We start from the raw sequence: 16,352 nt of genomic DNA on the forward strand, positions 1-16,352 counted from the left end.
TGTAGCGCCCTGAACTGGGTTTACATTGACCTTTGGAGGGCGGCAATACGCCGTGAAGCGTCAAAACTGCCGCAAATCTTACAAGAAGAAGAAGAAGAAGAAGAAGAAGCGGGAAGCAAAGTTGTTTTAATGGCTTTATTTTTTAGTGTACTTCCTTTTTTTTTTTTTTTACTTTTTTATTTACAGTAGCTATCAAACAGAGATATTCAAAAGAATCGGTACATTAACAGGACTCTGCTTCATTTTTAAAGCTGCAAAAAAAGAGTGTAGTTTTTAAGCGGGAAGGAAAGGTGCAGTAGTGGGAAAAAAAAGCTTTGTGACGTCGCGCAAGATGGCGGCCGGTGTATGTAAACTTTCTTGAGTGGAGAATTACTGATCGTTAATTCTTTCAAAAGTCTAGTTTACATCTTTGATGAAGCAGCAGAAGACTCTGTGTGTATGGATAACTTTATCTGAATGGACCTCTTGTTTTCTTCTACCTCAGACTCTTCTCCCGGTAGCCTACAAAGCTTTTTAAGTTAGCATAGCTAGCTAGCTGCTAACAGACAGACAGGGACGGAGCTTAGCAACACAACGCTAGCTAGCTAAAGAGACTGTTTGATATCCAGCAGGTTGTGTTTTGACTCAGTAAGCAGCGTTATTGTATAATAATGAGTAATAATTACGATAAACGGGGAGAAAAGTTCGGAAAGTGAATTGCACGTCTGCGCTAAAGTGGAAAACAACAACAAAACAAAACTAGCGCCCCAAAATGTAGCACAGGAAGTCTAACAGGAAACGGTAGTGCATTGAAGGTCCTGTTCCTTATTGGCTGAAACACGATTCCGCGTGACTGGCGTTTGTACGTAGCCAATAAAAACGTAGAATCACCCTGAACGGGGTCAAACGTAACGCAAGACGTTTCACACCGGTGGGAGGAAACGTTTCGCACCGTGGAAGCAAAACGGTGCAAACTTTGAACGAGCTCCTGAGGCAGAGGCTCCGGTTAGTTCTGAGAAGAAGACGAAGAAGAAGAAGAAGGAGAAGAAGAAGGAGAAGAAGAGGCAGCAGCTCTCTCTCATGGACTCGTGGCTCTGAAGTTGTTTGAGCTTTGAAGGACAAAGTTTGTCAGTAAAAAAGTTCAGGAGGAAAAGTTCCTGTCACTGTGAAAATGTGTGAAGTCCAAGAGAGAGAGTCGGTGAAGCGGCGACTAGCTGCGGCTGCTGAGGAGATATTTGGGCTGTTAGCGGAGTGCGAGGAGGAAGTTTCTCGGTCAAAAGAGGAAAACGACCGACAGCGAAAGCTACTGGACGCTGTTTTAAATCCTGAAGTGCGGCTACACAGAGCAGGTTGGTGACATTTAAATGTTATCTTCACATTTCTCATGTTACATTGTATCCTGTTGTGAGCAACTGCAAAGCCGCAGACAGACCGAAAGTCGACGGTGACGAAGGGGCAAGTCAGTTCGTTTGGTCGGAATGAAACCTCTCGGCCCTCGTGGCTCGGCTCGGCTCGGCTCGGCTCGTGGCTGTGGTTTTCAAACATTTTCGGGCTAAAGCACACCGAAGGTCGAGCCTAAATCGCAAGGCACACCTGAATGTAGTCATAATTACATAGAATAACACATTATATATCATTATACTGTATTCTGCGTACACACACACACACACACACACACACACAGATCTATGGGGGATCAATAAGCAGGATTGGCCAAATCAAATATTTTTGATGTGATTTCAGAACTAATTATTATTTCAATAACGGTATAGATACCACTGATATGTGCAACTAAAGACAGTTTGGGTCTGAGAAGCTACACAGAGAACAGTGGGGCAGGGAAGGTTTGGACCAAGTGGGTGGAGCCAACAGGTTTGTAAACTAAGTTGTTATAACAATAGAGAGAAAGGTTCAGTCCTGCAACAATTTACAATGACACAGTGTGATGAAGTCATGGTGACAGAATCAGAGGGTGTTGGCTATGGAAGCGTAATGCATTCACTTGAGAAAAAAAAATTTGCCCTGTTTTTCTAAATTAAGGAGATAATTATCTCAGAATTCTGAGAAAAGTTTTCACTGGAATCATATTGTGATGATATGAAGATATTTTAATATCGTGACACATTTCTGCTGTCTGAATTGTTGATGACAAGCACATTTTACTTAAAAACTCTCATAAAATGAGGTATGGTAGGAATATTATTTGAATATTTCAGTTTTGTTTGACATCACACCTAACATCACCATTCGGTTCAATGAGATGAACATTAATTTGATTATTTAACGTGATTTTGCATACATGAACCATATCGTGATATGTATTGATATCGAGAAAAATCCACATGATTATCATGATATTGATTTCAACCATATCGCCCAGCCCTACAACAGGCTTAGGTTAACTTATAGTTATGCCCTTCCTTAATGTGTGTATGTGTGTATTTCAGTCATACCTCCAGGCGTCCAGCAGCTGTTGGTCTGTAAAGAAGAGGTTCCCCCTGAGCAGCAGGACTGGAGCCTCAGTCTGCATCAGGAGGTCCCAGAGCCCCCACACATTAAAGAGGAACCAGAGGAACTCTGGACCATTCAGGAGGGAGAGGGGCTTCGAGGAGGAGGCTTCAAGGAGGAGGCCGATATCACCGAGTTCCCGTTCACTCCTGTCCCTGTGAAGAGTGAAGATGATGAAGAGAAACCTCAGTCCTCACAGCTTCATCAAAGCCAAACTGAGGAGAACAGAGAGGCAGAGCCTCTAGCCAGCAGCTCAACTGAACAGATGAAAACAGAAGCTGATGGAGAGGACTGTGGAGTATCAGAACCAGCCAGGAACTTAGATCCTGGCTTAGATACACTGAAATCAAAGACGACACAGAGAACTGAAGGAAGCCAGAAAGGAAGTTTTTCAGTCAGCTGCAAATTCAGGATACCGAGTTCCTGTCATTCTCTGAAAAATCAAGCATCAGTCAACCAGCGACTAACTGCGGCTGTTGAAGAGATATTTGGGCTGTTTGAAAGAACGATAGCAGAGTACGAAGAAGAGATTGATCGCCAACGCAGGCTGCTGGAAGATGTTCTGAAGCCTGAGATCCAGATCGACAAAGCAGGTTTGTAGAAGGTTTTTTTTACATTATACTTACTGCATTGAGCTCTTTTCACACTTTTCAGGCTGCTCATACAAAAAATTTAATATAAATTTCAGTGGCTCATCACTTGATATCTCAGTTATACAATGATAATTATTTTTTCCTGAAAACATCCAATGAAAACCAATAAACCAGAATTAGATATGATTGGTTCATGGTGTTGGAGGCGGGATTTTCCTGTGATATAAAAGTTCAATTAAAGGTAAAGTCAGCCGAGGCGATTCTGACAACATTTCTAAGCTCAATTTGAATCTGGGGGACACTCGGGACCAACGGATGGCACAGAATATTCTTTAACGTGAATGAGCTGAATCTTTATGTTAATAAGTGCACCAGCACTTTAATGGGCTCAGGCAGTATTCATATTCTGTGACAATGTCCAGTGAAATCCAGTGGTGATCAGGGGCAATATGCCAGTCTTAGCACTGCACTCATGTTAACTCTCTGAGTGTTTGATAGTTTTATAAGTTACTGTTTACAAACACTGTAACTAACACATGCCAGTTTGGAGCAAATTGTAGAATTTAACGTTTCTCTTTAGTTTTCATAACGGGAGACTGTCAATACTACTGGTCTGTGCATCAGCCAGTGACAGACATGAAGTGATGGACACATTAGGCACAGCATTGGGAGATGAGTTTAGATCAATTTCTATACCAACTTTTTATTTTCTTGTGGACATGCTCATAGTGTGGTGGTGCGCCTATGGGAAGCACTGATGTTACGCTGTCTAGCGTCTCTTTGGGGCAACTGATACAAAGTGATGCACCTTGAAAAGTATCTCACAGGAACAAATGAACAGAACGTACAGCTCTTACTCCTGTTGCTAGGGATGTGCGATGTGTTGCTATTAGCAGGGCACTAGTTAATGTAACTTGGTAGCCTACTTTTTACCTTGATGATAAATTTTACTTATGTGGCTACAGACAATATTTTAAAATCAAACAAAAGTCTGGAGCCTTGGCTAAATACATTTAATGAGTGTTTCAAAACGGATGCTGTGAGACATGTATTTATATGTATTGTGTTGTAGAGCCGGATGCTGGTCTGAGGCGTTTTGTAGAGCAGACTGTTGAGGACCACGGAGGAATGGACATGGAGGAAGAAGACCAGCTCAATGCAGAGCTCAGACAGGCTCAACTCATCGATGCACAGCAGGAGGAAGACGAGGAGGAGGAGGAGGAAGAGGTGGAGATGGACCCTGTTCTTCAGCCAGGGACAACATCACTGGGGTACGTGTGTATGATTATTGTTATGTTGTTGGTGTAATATTGTATTAGGGCTGCAACTAACGATTATTTTCATTGTCGATTAATCTGTCGATTATTTTCTCCATTAATCGATTAGTTGTTTGGTCTATAAAATGTCAGAAAATGGTGAAAAATGTGGATCAGTGTTTCCCAAAGCCCAAGATGACGTCCTCAAATGTCTTGTTTTGTCCACAACCCAAAGATATTCAGTTTACTGTCATAGAGGAGGAAAGAAACCAGAAAATATTCACATTTAAGAAGCTGGAATCAGAGAATTTTGACTTATTTTTCTTAAAAAATGACTCAAACCGATTAATCGATTATCAAAATAGTTGGCGATTAATTTAATAGTTGACAACTAATCGATTAATCGCTCTATATTGTATTGATATGTCAATAATTATTCACATCAGTACTAACTTATTGTCATTTTTTTGGCTATGGTTAGCCCTTCCACCACAGGTCCTGTGCCAGCTAAAAAGCGTAAGCGCTTTGCGGACTCTTCCTCCTTCCCTTCGTACGACGAGCCGGATGACCGGGCCCCGAAGCCGCTGCCCTTCGCCCCCCGCCGCCCGCTCGGTATAGATCTAGGCAGCGTGCGCCGTGCGGTCCGGTCCGCCGCCGACACCGTGTTCCGCGAAATAGATTTTTTCATGCTGTTTTTTACGCAGTCTATCGTTTCTCAGATTTGCGGCTTTTCGAACCAGCAGGGGTGGGAGCTCGTGTTGAACTGCCCGTCTTACGCCAACCGTGACGGCGGCTGGGACGAGATGACTCCGGCCGAGTTTTACCGGTTCATGGGGCTTCTCGTTTACATGGGATTCACCCATCTTCCGGACGTTAAGCGTTACTGGGGAACAAAGCCGCTTCAGGGTTCCTGGTCGAAGATGTTTATGTCCCGAAATCGTTTCAAATCTCTGCTGGCGGCTTTGCATATCGTAGACCCGGCCTCAGAGGATAACCAGGACCGCCTTGTGAAGCTTCGTTTTCTTTTGGATCACCTCAAACAAAAGAGCACTGAGCTGTTTCAGCCAACTCAAAACCTAGCCATAGATGAGCGCATGGTAAAGTCAAAAGGCCGCTCAGGGTTCATGGATTATGTGAAAAGCAAGCCAGCTCGTTGGGGTTTTAAATTATGGGTTATTGTAACGTCGGACTCGGGGTATACTCTAGACTTCAACATTGACATGGGAAGTTCTAACAGCCATGTTACTGACTTTGCCTCAAAAATAGTAGAGACCTTGGTGCAGCCGTTCAGAGATCAGGGCCACAACGTGTTTTTTGACAGTTTCTATACATCTCCGGCACTCGTGGCCACATTGCGACAGCTTGGGCTCAACGCTTGTGGGACATGCAGAACGAACAGAAAGAGTTTCCCTGCAGAATTCAAGGATATTAAAAGCTGGGAGCGCGTGGCTGACTGCGGGGACATGAGGTGGTGTAGGATAGAGCCGGGCGACATTCTGGCTTTACAGTGGAAGGACACGCGTGCGGTGACTTACCTCTCCAACTACCACAAAGCAAACGACATGACCGAGGTGACGCGGTTCGTCAAACGCGACGGTCTCAGGGAGAAAACTATCGTCCGCCAACCCAAAGTAATCGGTGATTATCATAAACAAACAAGAGGACTCGACGCGTCTGACGATATGATTAAAACCTACGAAGTCCAGCACAAAACTCAGAAGTGGTGGAAAACACTTTTCTACCACTTCATCGACATCGCTGTGGTCAACAGTTTCCTGTTGTTTCAGGAGTGGCAGCAGTGTCACGCGGCGCCCGGGGCCGAGAACCGTTTCTCGTACTACACCCAGGTGGATTTCAGGGAGAACCTGGCTCGCCAGCTGGGTGGGATCGACGCCAACGCGAGTTTACCGTCTCACAGCCTGAAGCCTCTGGCGCCGCCGTCCGAGTCGTTCCATTCGGATCACGTCCCTCAGCTGCAGGACTTGTCAAGGAACTGTTGGCTTTGCTACAGAAAACTCAAGGTAGAAAACAGGACCAAAGTAGCCTGCTTGGCACCGGGGTGTAACGGTAAAAGGCTTTGCTTCACACGAGACCGGAACTGTTTTAAGTCCTGGCACTCCGCTGAGTGTGACAGAATTCGCAAAGAGCTGTAGGTCCTGTTCAAACCCCGACCCGTGTCCCATGTTCCTCTCCTCCTCTCCTCCACCCCCCCCCCCCCCACACACACACACAGGTGTATAGTACAAAGTCAGTCATCCCCTTACTCTCAAATTATTCCTGAATTTTTTTATTTATTTTTTTTAATCTGCTTAGTGTGCTGTATCAAGCCTGCAGATTCACATGTCCCTTTAGCCTTGGTAAGAAGGTACATTTCGTATCTAAACTGCTGAGCTGACCAGTTAATCTCACATAGCCACACCTCCGCCTCAAACAGCTGAGCATATAAAAGCAAACGTAACCTTTTGCGAGGTAAAACGTGTAATGGCAGCGCCCGTCACGATGGCCGATAGATTTGTAAGAGCGGTTTGTACCAAAGTCACAGCCCAAGTGCCAGTGAGGTGGAACGGTTAGAGCCTTTATTATTGAAAACGTAAATGCGAAGGCGAGGTTTAAACATAGTGCAGCTGCTGTCTGGTGGAGGGGAGGGGGGGGGAGGGGGGGGGGGGGGGGCAGCAGCAAGAGCCCATCTCCAGTCCCAGCTGCCGGGTCAGAGGAACAGCTGGCAGGACAATCCCAATCTCCTGCACCTCTGCTTCACCAGTGGATCATCAGACTGACACCTGACACTCAAAAGTAAAGGTAAGTCAACCGAGACATTTCTGTATTTCTGTTGATGAGGCAAATTAACTACAATTATTAACAATTATTTTTGAATCCATGCCAACCCTTCTATTAGGGCTGAACAATTAATCTGAATTTTATCGAAATCGCAATAATGGCCTACTGCAATTTTCAACTCGCAGGAGGCGCAATATTTGTTAAAGGTGAAATGTGTCAAAATATCATTTTAAAGTAAATATTGTGGTGCTGCAGAGATGTCCTGGCCTACACATCATATTCTACAGACTGAAGAAAACATCTTTGTTTGGTACAGATCCCCGCAAAAATCACACCGTAATCATTTTAATACGTTTTTCAATGAAAATGAGAATAATGATGTAAAAATGATCATTCCCTCTAATATCGCAAATCATATCGCAATTGCAATATCAGGCAAAATAATTGCAATTAGATATTTTTTCAAAATCGTTCAGCCCTATCCACATCCATATGCCCTTCCCCCGTGTGTGACATCATCCGCAGCCCCCCCCCCCCCCCCTTTCCCATTCTCTTTCACCCTTTCCCTCACTCTCTCTTATTTATTCTCTCTTCCTTTCCCCTGCAGAATGATGACGGTACAAAAGAGAAGACGTGGTGGACGGTGTTTTCATGGACAAGTTTGATGAGGAGTCACAGACCATCCGCATATTCGATCAAACACACACACACACACACACACACACACACAGACACACACACACACAGCACAGAGACATGCACAGGTAGATTCTTTTGTATTCGAGTCTCCTACTTCAAAAAAGTTGTTGTAGACCGCCACAGACAGATTCCTCCAGAGTCATTTAGTATTAGAGGTGTGTTTTTTTTTTTCAGTTGCATGTGCACACTTCCCTCTCTAAGCTCTGTCTGTCATGGCCAACAATTACCAGAAATCTGACCTAAGTGCCTTTGGGAAGCGTCATTATATTCTGTTTTGCATTTGTCACCATTTCTAGGCGCATACATGAAACTGAGTCAGGACAGTTGATGAGATTTGTGATTTAAAGCAGTGATTCTCAGCCTTTTTCATATCGAGGACCCTTAATTTAGTACCTGTCTCTCGGACCCAAATCTGAGAATATTTTTACTGTCAGATTTGATTTTGTCCAGAACTCCATGACTGTCTGTGCTGCAGGTAGAGAGAAAACAGAGAAACTGATCAGAACAGTCTTTTCTTCTACATTCTCTAACTGTGTTCACTTCTTGTAAATGAAATAATGCTGAAGTTTAACACTTCATCAGTTTGCTGGGGACCCCCTGGAACCCCCACAAGGACCCCTGGTGGTCCCCAGACCCCACACTGAGAACCACTGATTTAATTCAAATAAATTTCATTTAAAAAAACGTACAGGAATACTAAATTCCAAGAAGCGATGTGTGCCGTCTCTCACGCCGACTCTGTACTGCTGCTCCTCATTCTTGAGTGATCAACCCATAATGCACCACTCCTCCGGCTTCTTTCTTGACCAATCATACGGACTTTGAGAGTATTTTTTTCCTCTCATACTCAAACCACACCTCTGCTCACGCTTGTTGCATAGTACAGGATTTTATGAAGGGTGTGTCCGCAAATTCATTGGTTTAAAACAAAGGTTCTGCACATTTAAACTTCCGCGCTTTTATTTTGAAGGCTAAATGCTCAGACCGTTTCCGGGGCTCCTTCGAGAATCCTGTTTGAAACTGTGAGCCAATCAATCTGATTGTTTCTCCAGAGTTACATGAGATTAAGAGCCAGTAGTATTGATTAGACTTTATGTAAATATTGTACATTGTAATTGTCTTACTAATGTGAATTTTATTTTCATTGTAACACTTTTGTATTTCCTAATTATTACAGTAATAATGTTTGGAAATATTTGTTTTGTATGAATGTATGGATAAAGTTAACAGATTGTATTGATCACATGCCAATTAGCTGCCATACTGTGCGGTAATGTGCATGTGTGTTATAAAGTATTGTTTTTATTTCAAACTGGTTGACGTCCCAATTTTTCAATCTAATAATTTTCTAATCAATAAGTCTGTTTTCTGTCATTCTGCTGTATTAAATGTGCTTTTAGCTTTTGTTTTTTTCTAAATAAAGTGTTAAATTGAACACAAAATGTTAATTTCAGTGTGTGTGTCTTTTAAATTTTGAATTCTAGCCGCTGATGTCAAGTAGAGACTGTAAAGCAACCTGTTACAAATGTGTTGGTATCTTTTGAATAGAAAATGATCAATACATTCTGATTCTGTTCTGTATTAGGCCATAACATGACACTCCTTATATGGAACTGGATTTATCAACTTTAGCTTGGTGGACAAGTACTGAAGAAGAATTTATCATCAGAGTGGAAAATCACTGAGAGAAACTAAGATCAGTATGCGCATGAGCTTGTTTTCAATATTCTTCTATATGGAGGAGAAGGTTTTCATGTAAAAGTATCAATACAACAATGTAAAGATCCTCCATTACAAGTAAAAGTCCTGCATTCAAAATCTTACTTAAGTAAAAGTACATAAGTATTGGCAGCAAAATGTACTTAGAGTATCAAAGTAAACTTATTCAAACTTATAGTATAGAGTAATACTCATTATGCAAACTGTCCCCATTTAGAGAGTTATATTTTTCATAAATTATTGGAATATTAATACTGATTTATTGACATACATGTACATGTAAGCAGCATTTTAAAGTTGTCAACGTGAAGCTAATTTTAATAATTTAGCTATACTTTTGGGTAGTCTAATCTATAACAATGCTATTTTATAGTTATTTTATAAAGATGATCAAATGTTTTAAATATAAAATATTGATCTGAAAAGTAACTAGTAACTATAGCTGTGAAATAAATGTAACGAGGTAAAAAAAATATTCCCCTCTAAAATGTAGTGGAGTATAAGTACAAAGTATCATAAAATGGAAATACTCAAGTAAAGTACAAGTACCTCAAAATTGTAATGAAGTACAGTACTTGAGTAAATGTACTTAGTTACTTTCCACCGCTGCCTGCTGAGGCCCTAAGCAGGATCCTGCTGCTGGACAGGAAGGGAGAGCAGATCTTTAACCAGCTGGACTGAACTGTTGGCTTGATCTGTGTTGACGTGCCGCCCTCTAGTGGTGGAGAACAGAAACTACAGTCTGAGGTTTCTGCTTGTTTATCACAACAAGCTAATGCTGAAACGTCTCTTTCCTCTGGATGCTGGAGCTCAAAACACAAATTCATATTTAAAAGAAACAGACTGAGAGGACATTGAAAAACGGACAAGCAAATGAGAATTTAGTCTCACCATTTAGACCAGGCACAACATGGACACAGATCTGATAACAATAACAGCATCATCATAACCTTTATTTGTACCAAATGTACAATGCGCTTTTATTAAAGAAGTTAAATTTGTATGCATTTTTAAACAGTAAATAGAAAGTGATCAATCTGACTGGAAATGAGGTTCAGTGAATAAAACAGCAAACAGCAAAAACAAGAGAAACCAGACCAAGTACATTTTCTAAAAGAAAAGGTTTGTGTTTTGTGCTCAGTGTGTTAGAACAGTTATTCATCTGTCATGTGACCTGTGGCTTAATGTAAAATTATTCAGTGAGTACCAGTCCAATTACAGTATGAATTCACAATGAATACGAGCACAGGAATTCCATATAAAATCAATTCTCCATTACCAATTTAATTAATTGTTGTCAGCTCACCTTTCAGATGCCCCCCCCCCCCCCACACACACACACACACACACACACTTTTATCAGTGAATCTCAAAAATCTTGTTGAATAAAAGTTGATTGAGTCAGAGGTTCGTCTTATTTGAGTATATATTTATTGAAGGTGATTCGTGCAAGAGGAAGAGATGCACACAGAGGAGGAATGTGCAGACATCAGGATAAACCCGAAGAGAATGTAAGTTACACATAATGTGTCTTAAGAGCCTCCATGGTCACAGCGGAGCCATCCTGACAGGCGGGACCTACCATTCATCAAGGATCTGTACTTTCCCTCTGGTAAACCCAGCTCAGCTGTTGGGCATGTGTTGATTTTCTACCGCAGAAACGAAAAACTGGACTCTACTGTAAAGTCTTCTTTAGGGAGAGGAAACACAGAATTCAAAATGCTTCTCGGCAGAGCAGAACACCTGAGCAACGTTAGAGAGGGATAGAAAAGACATGGCAGGAGGAGAGGAAAAATTAAATCCAGTTGAAGAGTCAGTTAAGAAGAGAAACATCTTCATGTCGGGAGAAAGGAGAGACTGAGGCTGCGGAGGACTGAACAAATATGTACAGATTGTAGGAAAACATCCAGATGGATTTGAGTTGACCTGCAGGGGGCGGTAATACGCCTTGAAGAGTCTGAACTGCCGCAACTCGAGAAGAAGAAGAAGCTTCGTGACGTCGCGCAAAGATGGCGGCCAGTGTCTGTAAACTTTCGTGAAGCGGAGGATTACTTTCCGTTGTTTTCCTTTCTGAAGTCTAGTTTCCATGTTTAATGAAGCAGCAGAAGACTGTGTGTGTATGGATAACTCTATCTGAACGGAGCTCGCGCCCTTCGCTCTTCTTTCTTAAGGTTTTACCTCAGACTCTTCTCCCGGTAGCCTACAAAGCTTTTTAAGTTAGCATAGCTAGCTAGCTGCTAACAGACAGACAGGGACGGAGCTTAGCAACACAACGCTAGCTAGCTAAAGAGACTGTTTGATATCGAGCAGGTTGTGTTTTGACTCAGTAAGCAGCGTTATTGTATAATGTCTAAAGTCCAGAAGCTGAGAGCGTTGGTGAAGCAGCGACTAACTGCGGCTGTTGAAGAGATATTTGGGCTGTTTGAAAGAACGATAGCAGAGTACGAGGAGGAAGTTTCTCGTTCAAAAGAGCAGAACGACCGACAACGAAAGCTACTGGACGCTGTTTTACATCCTGAAGTGCGGCTACACAGAGCAGGTTGGTGACATTTAAATGTTTTCTCACTCTCAGATTTTATGATGTTTCTGCTGTGACCACACGGAAGTTGGCTACTCATTCATGTCAGCGGCATGAAATTCACTCTGTGAACCAAAAATAGCAGAAAATGTTCGCTGTGAAAAGGATTTGATTCTAGAGTCACCAGAATCAGAGTTGTAGGTTTGGATGCGTTATTCTGCAGCGCTGCATTTCTACCTTTCTACCTCTTTCTGGTGACCGTAGCATCAAATCCTTTTTACAGCTCACATTCTGGCCTACTTTTGGCTCGCAGAGTGAATTTCATGCATGTGGACGCTGGTCTTGGCCTTGGGGCACGAGGTCTTGGTCCTCTCTGCCCCCCAGTGTGTTTTCTCCCAGAGGCCTTTGCTCTTTCTGCCCCAAAGCTAATAGAGATTTCACTATCAGGGCCCCAGATTCTGTCTACCATGACACATTAAACCAGTAGAAGTCTTATATTTATCGAAGTCTCTTTTAAAAACATAGCTTTTATAACACCCATTCTTGAGAATCGGGACAAAACCTTATTTTGGGGTTTTTTGATATTTACTCTTCAATTATGCTGGGAACATATATTCTGAAAGATCAAAGTCTTGGCTTTTAAATGAGAATATTAGCTATTATGAAGGGGCCACCTCTCGTGATTTAATTTTTTCTTAAATAGCATTTTTTGCAGCTGAGGACATGAATTTTGTCAACTCCGTCAGGCACACAAAACGTTGTAGTATTATAATATAAAATATGAAGGAAATGTTAAATTAGTTTTGTAGTATTAAATACTAGATTATTTCATTAGCTGTATAATCAAAAAGTGTGATATCTTTTTATTCAAGAAATAAATACTCTGATAATGTTGCCCATTTACAATTTCTGTTGATTATGTATTTTCTCTTTGTGATAAAAAACATATAATTTATAACACAAAGAACACATTTTAGGTGTACCATAGCAACTTCTTTGTTGATATAAACACATTTTTAAACCATTATGAATATATTCTTCTTGAATATAACAGAAAATATCCACCTGACGGAGGTGACTTTTCACTGACTGAGTTGACAGTAGTACACATACACACAAAATAATACAAATAAACATAAAAACAAATTAAAAAGTAATTATATGCATGTTATTGGAAACCTGCCCCGTTTCACAATTTAGTAACAATAACTCAGGAGTTTCCCTTTTCTTTTACTATTAAACCTAAAACAGATTGTCCTGGATCCTGAATTGTTCAGCCCTAAAACCATCTACATGATACTTTATACTAATACTAAATAATGAAAAAACAAAACACAGCTAGGCAAGCCTAGTTTAGCCAGACTGCAAATCCAAAAGTGCGCACTTTGCAGGTTAAGAAACGAGTAAAATATAAACTTTACTTTCATTCAGAACTCGCTTCTTAACCCGTAAAGTATCGTACACACTCCTCTCTCACAGGTTTTGGAATCTATTGCTGCAGGAGTTTTATTCTGAAGGGCTGAGCTAGCATTAGCTTTAGCTCCCAGCTACCGAAAGCTGCCTTTTGGGAAAACAAAATCATTTAATTTATTGGAACTTTGATGATACTATTGGTGCATTCCATTGTACTAAAAAAAATAAAAAAAAACGACTTCCAACACGGAAAAGTGCAACAGAACGGTCGTTCAAGTCGGAGTTCAAGATTCATTCTGTCCGAGTTCTCCGACGTAAACACAGATGACGTCACAGCATCAACTTGTACTTAATAAAACTTGATTTTACTTGATATGTAGTTTTTGTGTTATGAAAACGTGTTTTAACAACTTTGTAGTTTCCATTTGTAACGTAATTCAGTGACTTGAGCTTCGTTAGTAGACAGAAGTCTTTGCTGTATGAACTCGTCTGCTAACGTAACCTGAGCTGTCAGATAGCTGCCGGGAACGTTAACGGGTAAAGGCTGCGTCCATGTTTTCCAGAGAAGACGCACAGGAACGCATTTAGATGGGAAGTCGGTAATTCCAACTCGGAACTACCGACTTCCAATGGAATGCACCATAAGACCCAGGAGGGCGGGTGAAGGTTTGAGCCAGAGCAGCTGTTTGGAAACCGCAGACAAACACAAAGCGCTTGGTAGGTTGTTTTGAGTCTTTGGGACGCTAGAAATGACACCAAATCAACTCTAATCACGATACCAAGGAAAATTTGATGGGACACAACTTTCAAGGGCCAACATTTTCATAAAAACGATGTTTTTAAAACAAAGTGGATTATAATAGTAATTTTTCACACCTATGTTATCAGTAGGTATTGTTAGCTTTATGTTTTGAAGGTGTTTAACACATTTTTTAATTGTTTGAAATTGTGAATTATTGTCTGGGACAAGGGTGTTTTCTGGCACTATCAGGGACTTGAACTCACAACCTTGTGGACCAAAGACCTTGAGCTTTACCACTCTGCCAACTTCCACTTTGCTGTGTGTCACAGTGGGGAAACAAAACAAAGGGACAAGTGATGGTGGTCGCATATTGAAAGCCTCAGAAAGAATATTATAGCTGTATTAGTGCCCCACATTAATCAATTTACACATGGCTTTACAGACATCATCTTGAGCGCACAGACATCATTTGTATTTAGTAGTAGGACTTGTAAGTTGCAGTAGTACTGATAGTTATGGTAGTTGAACTTACAGTACTATTTGCAGTAGTAACTGTTACAGTAGTATGTAGTTGAAATAGTACTAGCTCATGTAGCAGCGGCAGTGGCAACAGTAATACTACTAGTAGTTTTAATTGTTGTAGAAGGAGTAACACAATTAGTAGTGGTATTATTTGCAGTAGTAGTTGTAATAGTAACAGTAGACCACTTACTATCAGGATAAAATCAGCAGCGCCAAGGACGCTCGCAAATTATTTTCAGCTTTTAACTCACTCATCAAACCTCCACCACCCCCACCCTCAAGTTTGCTCACGGCTGACCTCTTTGCATCCTTCTTTACTGATAAGGTTTCTACCATCAGTGATCAGTTCTCTGAGCCTGATCAACTCAGTCTGCTGCCACCAGCTAACAGGACCTCACTCCTGTCTTTTTCCCTTCTCACTGAAGAGCAAGTCTCCAAACTACTACTTGACTCTCGTCCCACTACCTGTCCGTTGGACCCCATACCCTCCAACCTCCTGCAGGCCATCTCTCCCACACTTATCCCTGCAGTCACGCACATCATCAACTCCTCACTCTCAGCGGGTGTGTTCCCCACTGCTTTTAAGCAAGCCCGGGTTACCCCGCTACTAAAGAAACCTACACTCAACCCATCTCAGGTTGATAATTACAGGCCGGTTTCACTACTCACCTTTCTTTCCAAAACACTTGAGCGGGCGGTCTTTAATCAAGTCTCTGAATTCCTTTCTGAGAACCGCCTGTATGATCCCAACCAGTCTGGCTTCAAACGCGGACACTCTACCGAGACTGCGCTCTTGTCTGTAGTAGAAACACTGCGATCAGCTGGAGCTGCCGGTCAGTCCTCTGTCCTACTGTTACTTGACCTATCGGCCGCCTTTGACACGGTGAACCACCAAATCCTCCTCTCCACACTCGCTGAGCTCGGCTTCTCAGGATCTACCCTCTGCTGGTTTGAGTCCTGCCTCTCAGGGAGATCCTTCAGAGTGTCTTGGAGAGGGGAAGTGTCTAAATCCCACTACTTGTCCACAGGGGAACCTCAAGGGTCAGTGCTTGGACCCCTTCTCTTTTCATTATACACCACCTCATTGGGTGCAGTGATCCGCTCACATGGCTTCTCTTATCATTCATATGCTGACGATACCCAGCTCCTCCTGTCGTTCCCGCCAGACGACCCCACAGTCTCGGCACGGACATCGGCACACCTCGCCGATATCTCGGCTTGGATGAAGGAACGCCACCTTCAGCTTAACTTGTCAAAGACTGAGCTCCTTGTCATCCCAGCCAGTCCCTCTATACAACAACAGATCAGTATCCAGCTCGAATCAACTGAGCTCATACCCACAAAGTCTGCCAGAAACTTGGGTGTCATGATTGATGACCAGCTAACCTTCAAGGAGCATGTGACTTCTGTTACTCGGTCATGCCGATTTGCTCTATACAATATCAGGAAGATCAGACCCTACCTGTCTGAGCATGCAGCACAACTCCTGGTACAGGCTCTTGTAATATCACGCCTTGACTACTGCAACTCCTTACTGGCAGGGCTCCCGGCCTGTACTTTCAAACCTCTGCAGATGATCCAGAACGCGGCGGCGCGTCTGGTCTTCAACCAGCCCAAAAGAGCAC

General features: G+C 42.2%; 1 protein-coding gene across 1 annotated transcript; it reads left to right on the forward strand.

The window, feature by feature from the left end:
• Nucleotides 1-3,494: 3,494 nt before the first annotated feature.
• LOC139642131 (piggyBac transposable element-derived protein 4-like) lies at nt 3,495-6,489 on the forward strand. The gene is made up of 3 exons (XM_071516863.1): nt 3,495-3,501; nt 4,153-4,351; nt 4,818-6,489. Exons 1-3 carry the CDS (start codon nt 3,495-3,497, stop codon nt 6,487-6,489), a joined length of 1,878 nt encoding a protein of 625 aa, XP_071372964.1.
• Nucleotides 6,490-16,352: the final 9,863 nt, after the last annotated feature.

This window comes from Centroberyx affinis, unplaced genomic scaffold (assembly GCF_046629955.1).
Source record: "Centroberyx affinis isolate AG114_WGS23_722 - 3 ecotype Tasmania unplaced genomic scaffold, CSIRO-AGI_Caff_v1 ptg000434l_1, whole genome shotgun sequence".
Taxonomy (NCBI): domain Eukaryota; kingdom Metazoa; phylum Chordata; class Actinopteri; order Beryciformes; family Berycidae; genus Centroberyx; species Centroberyx affinis.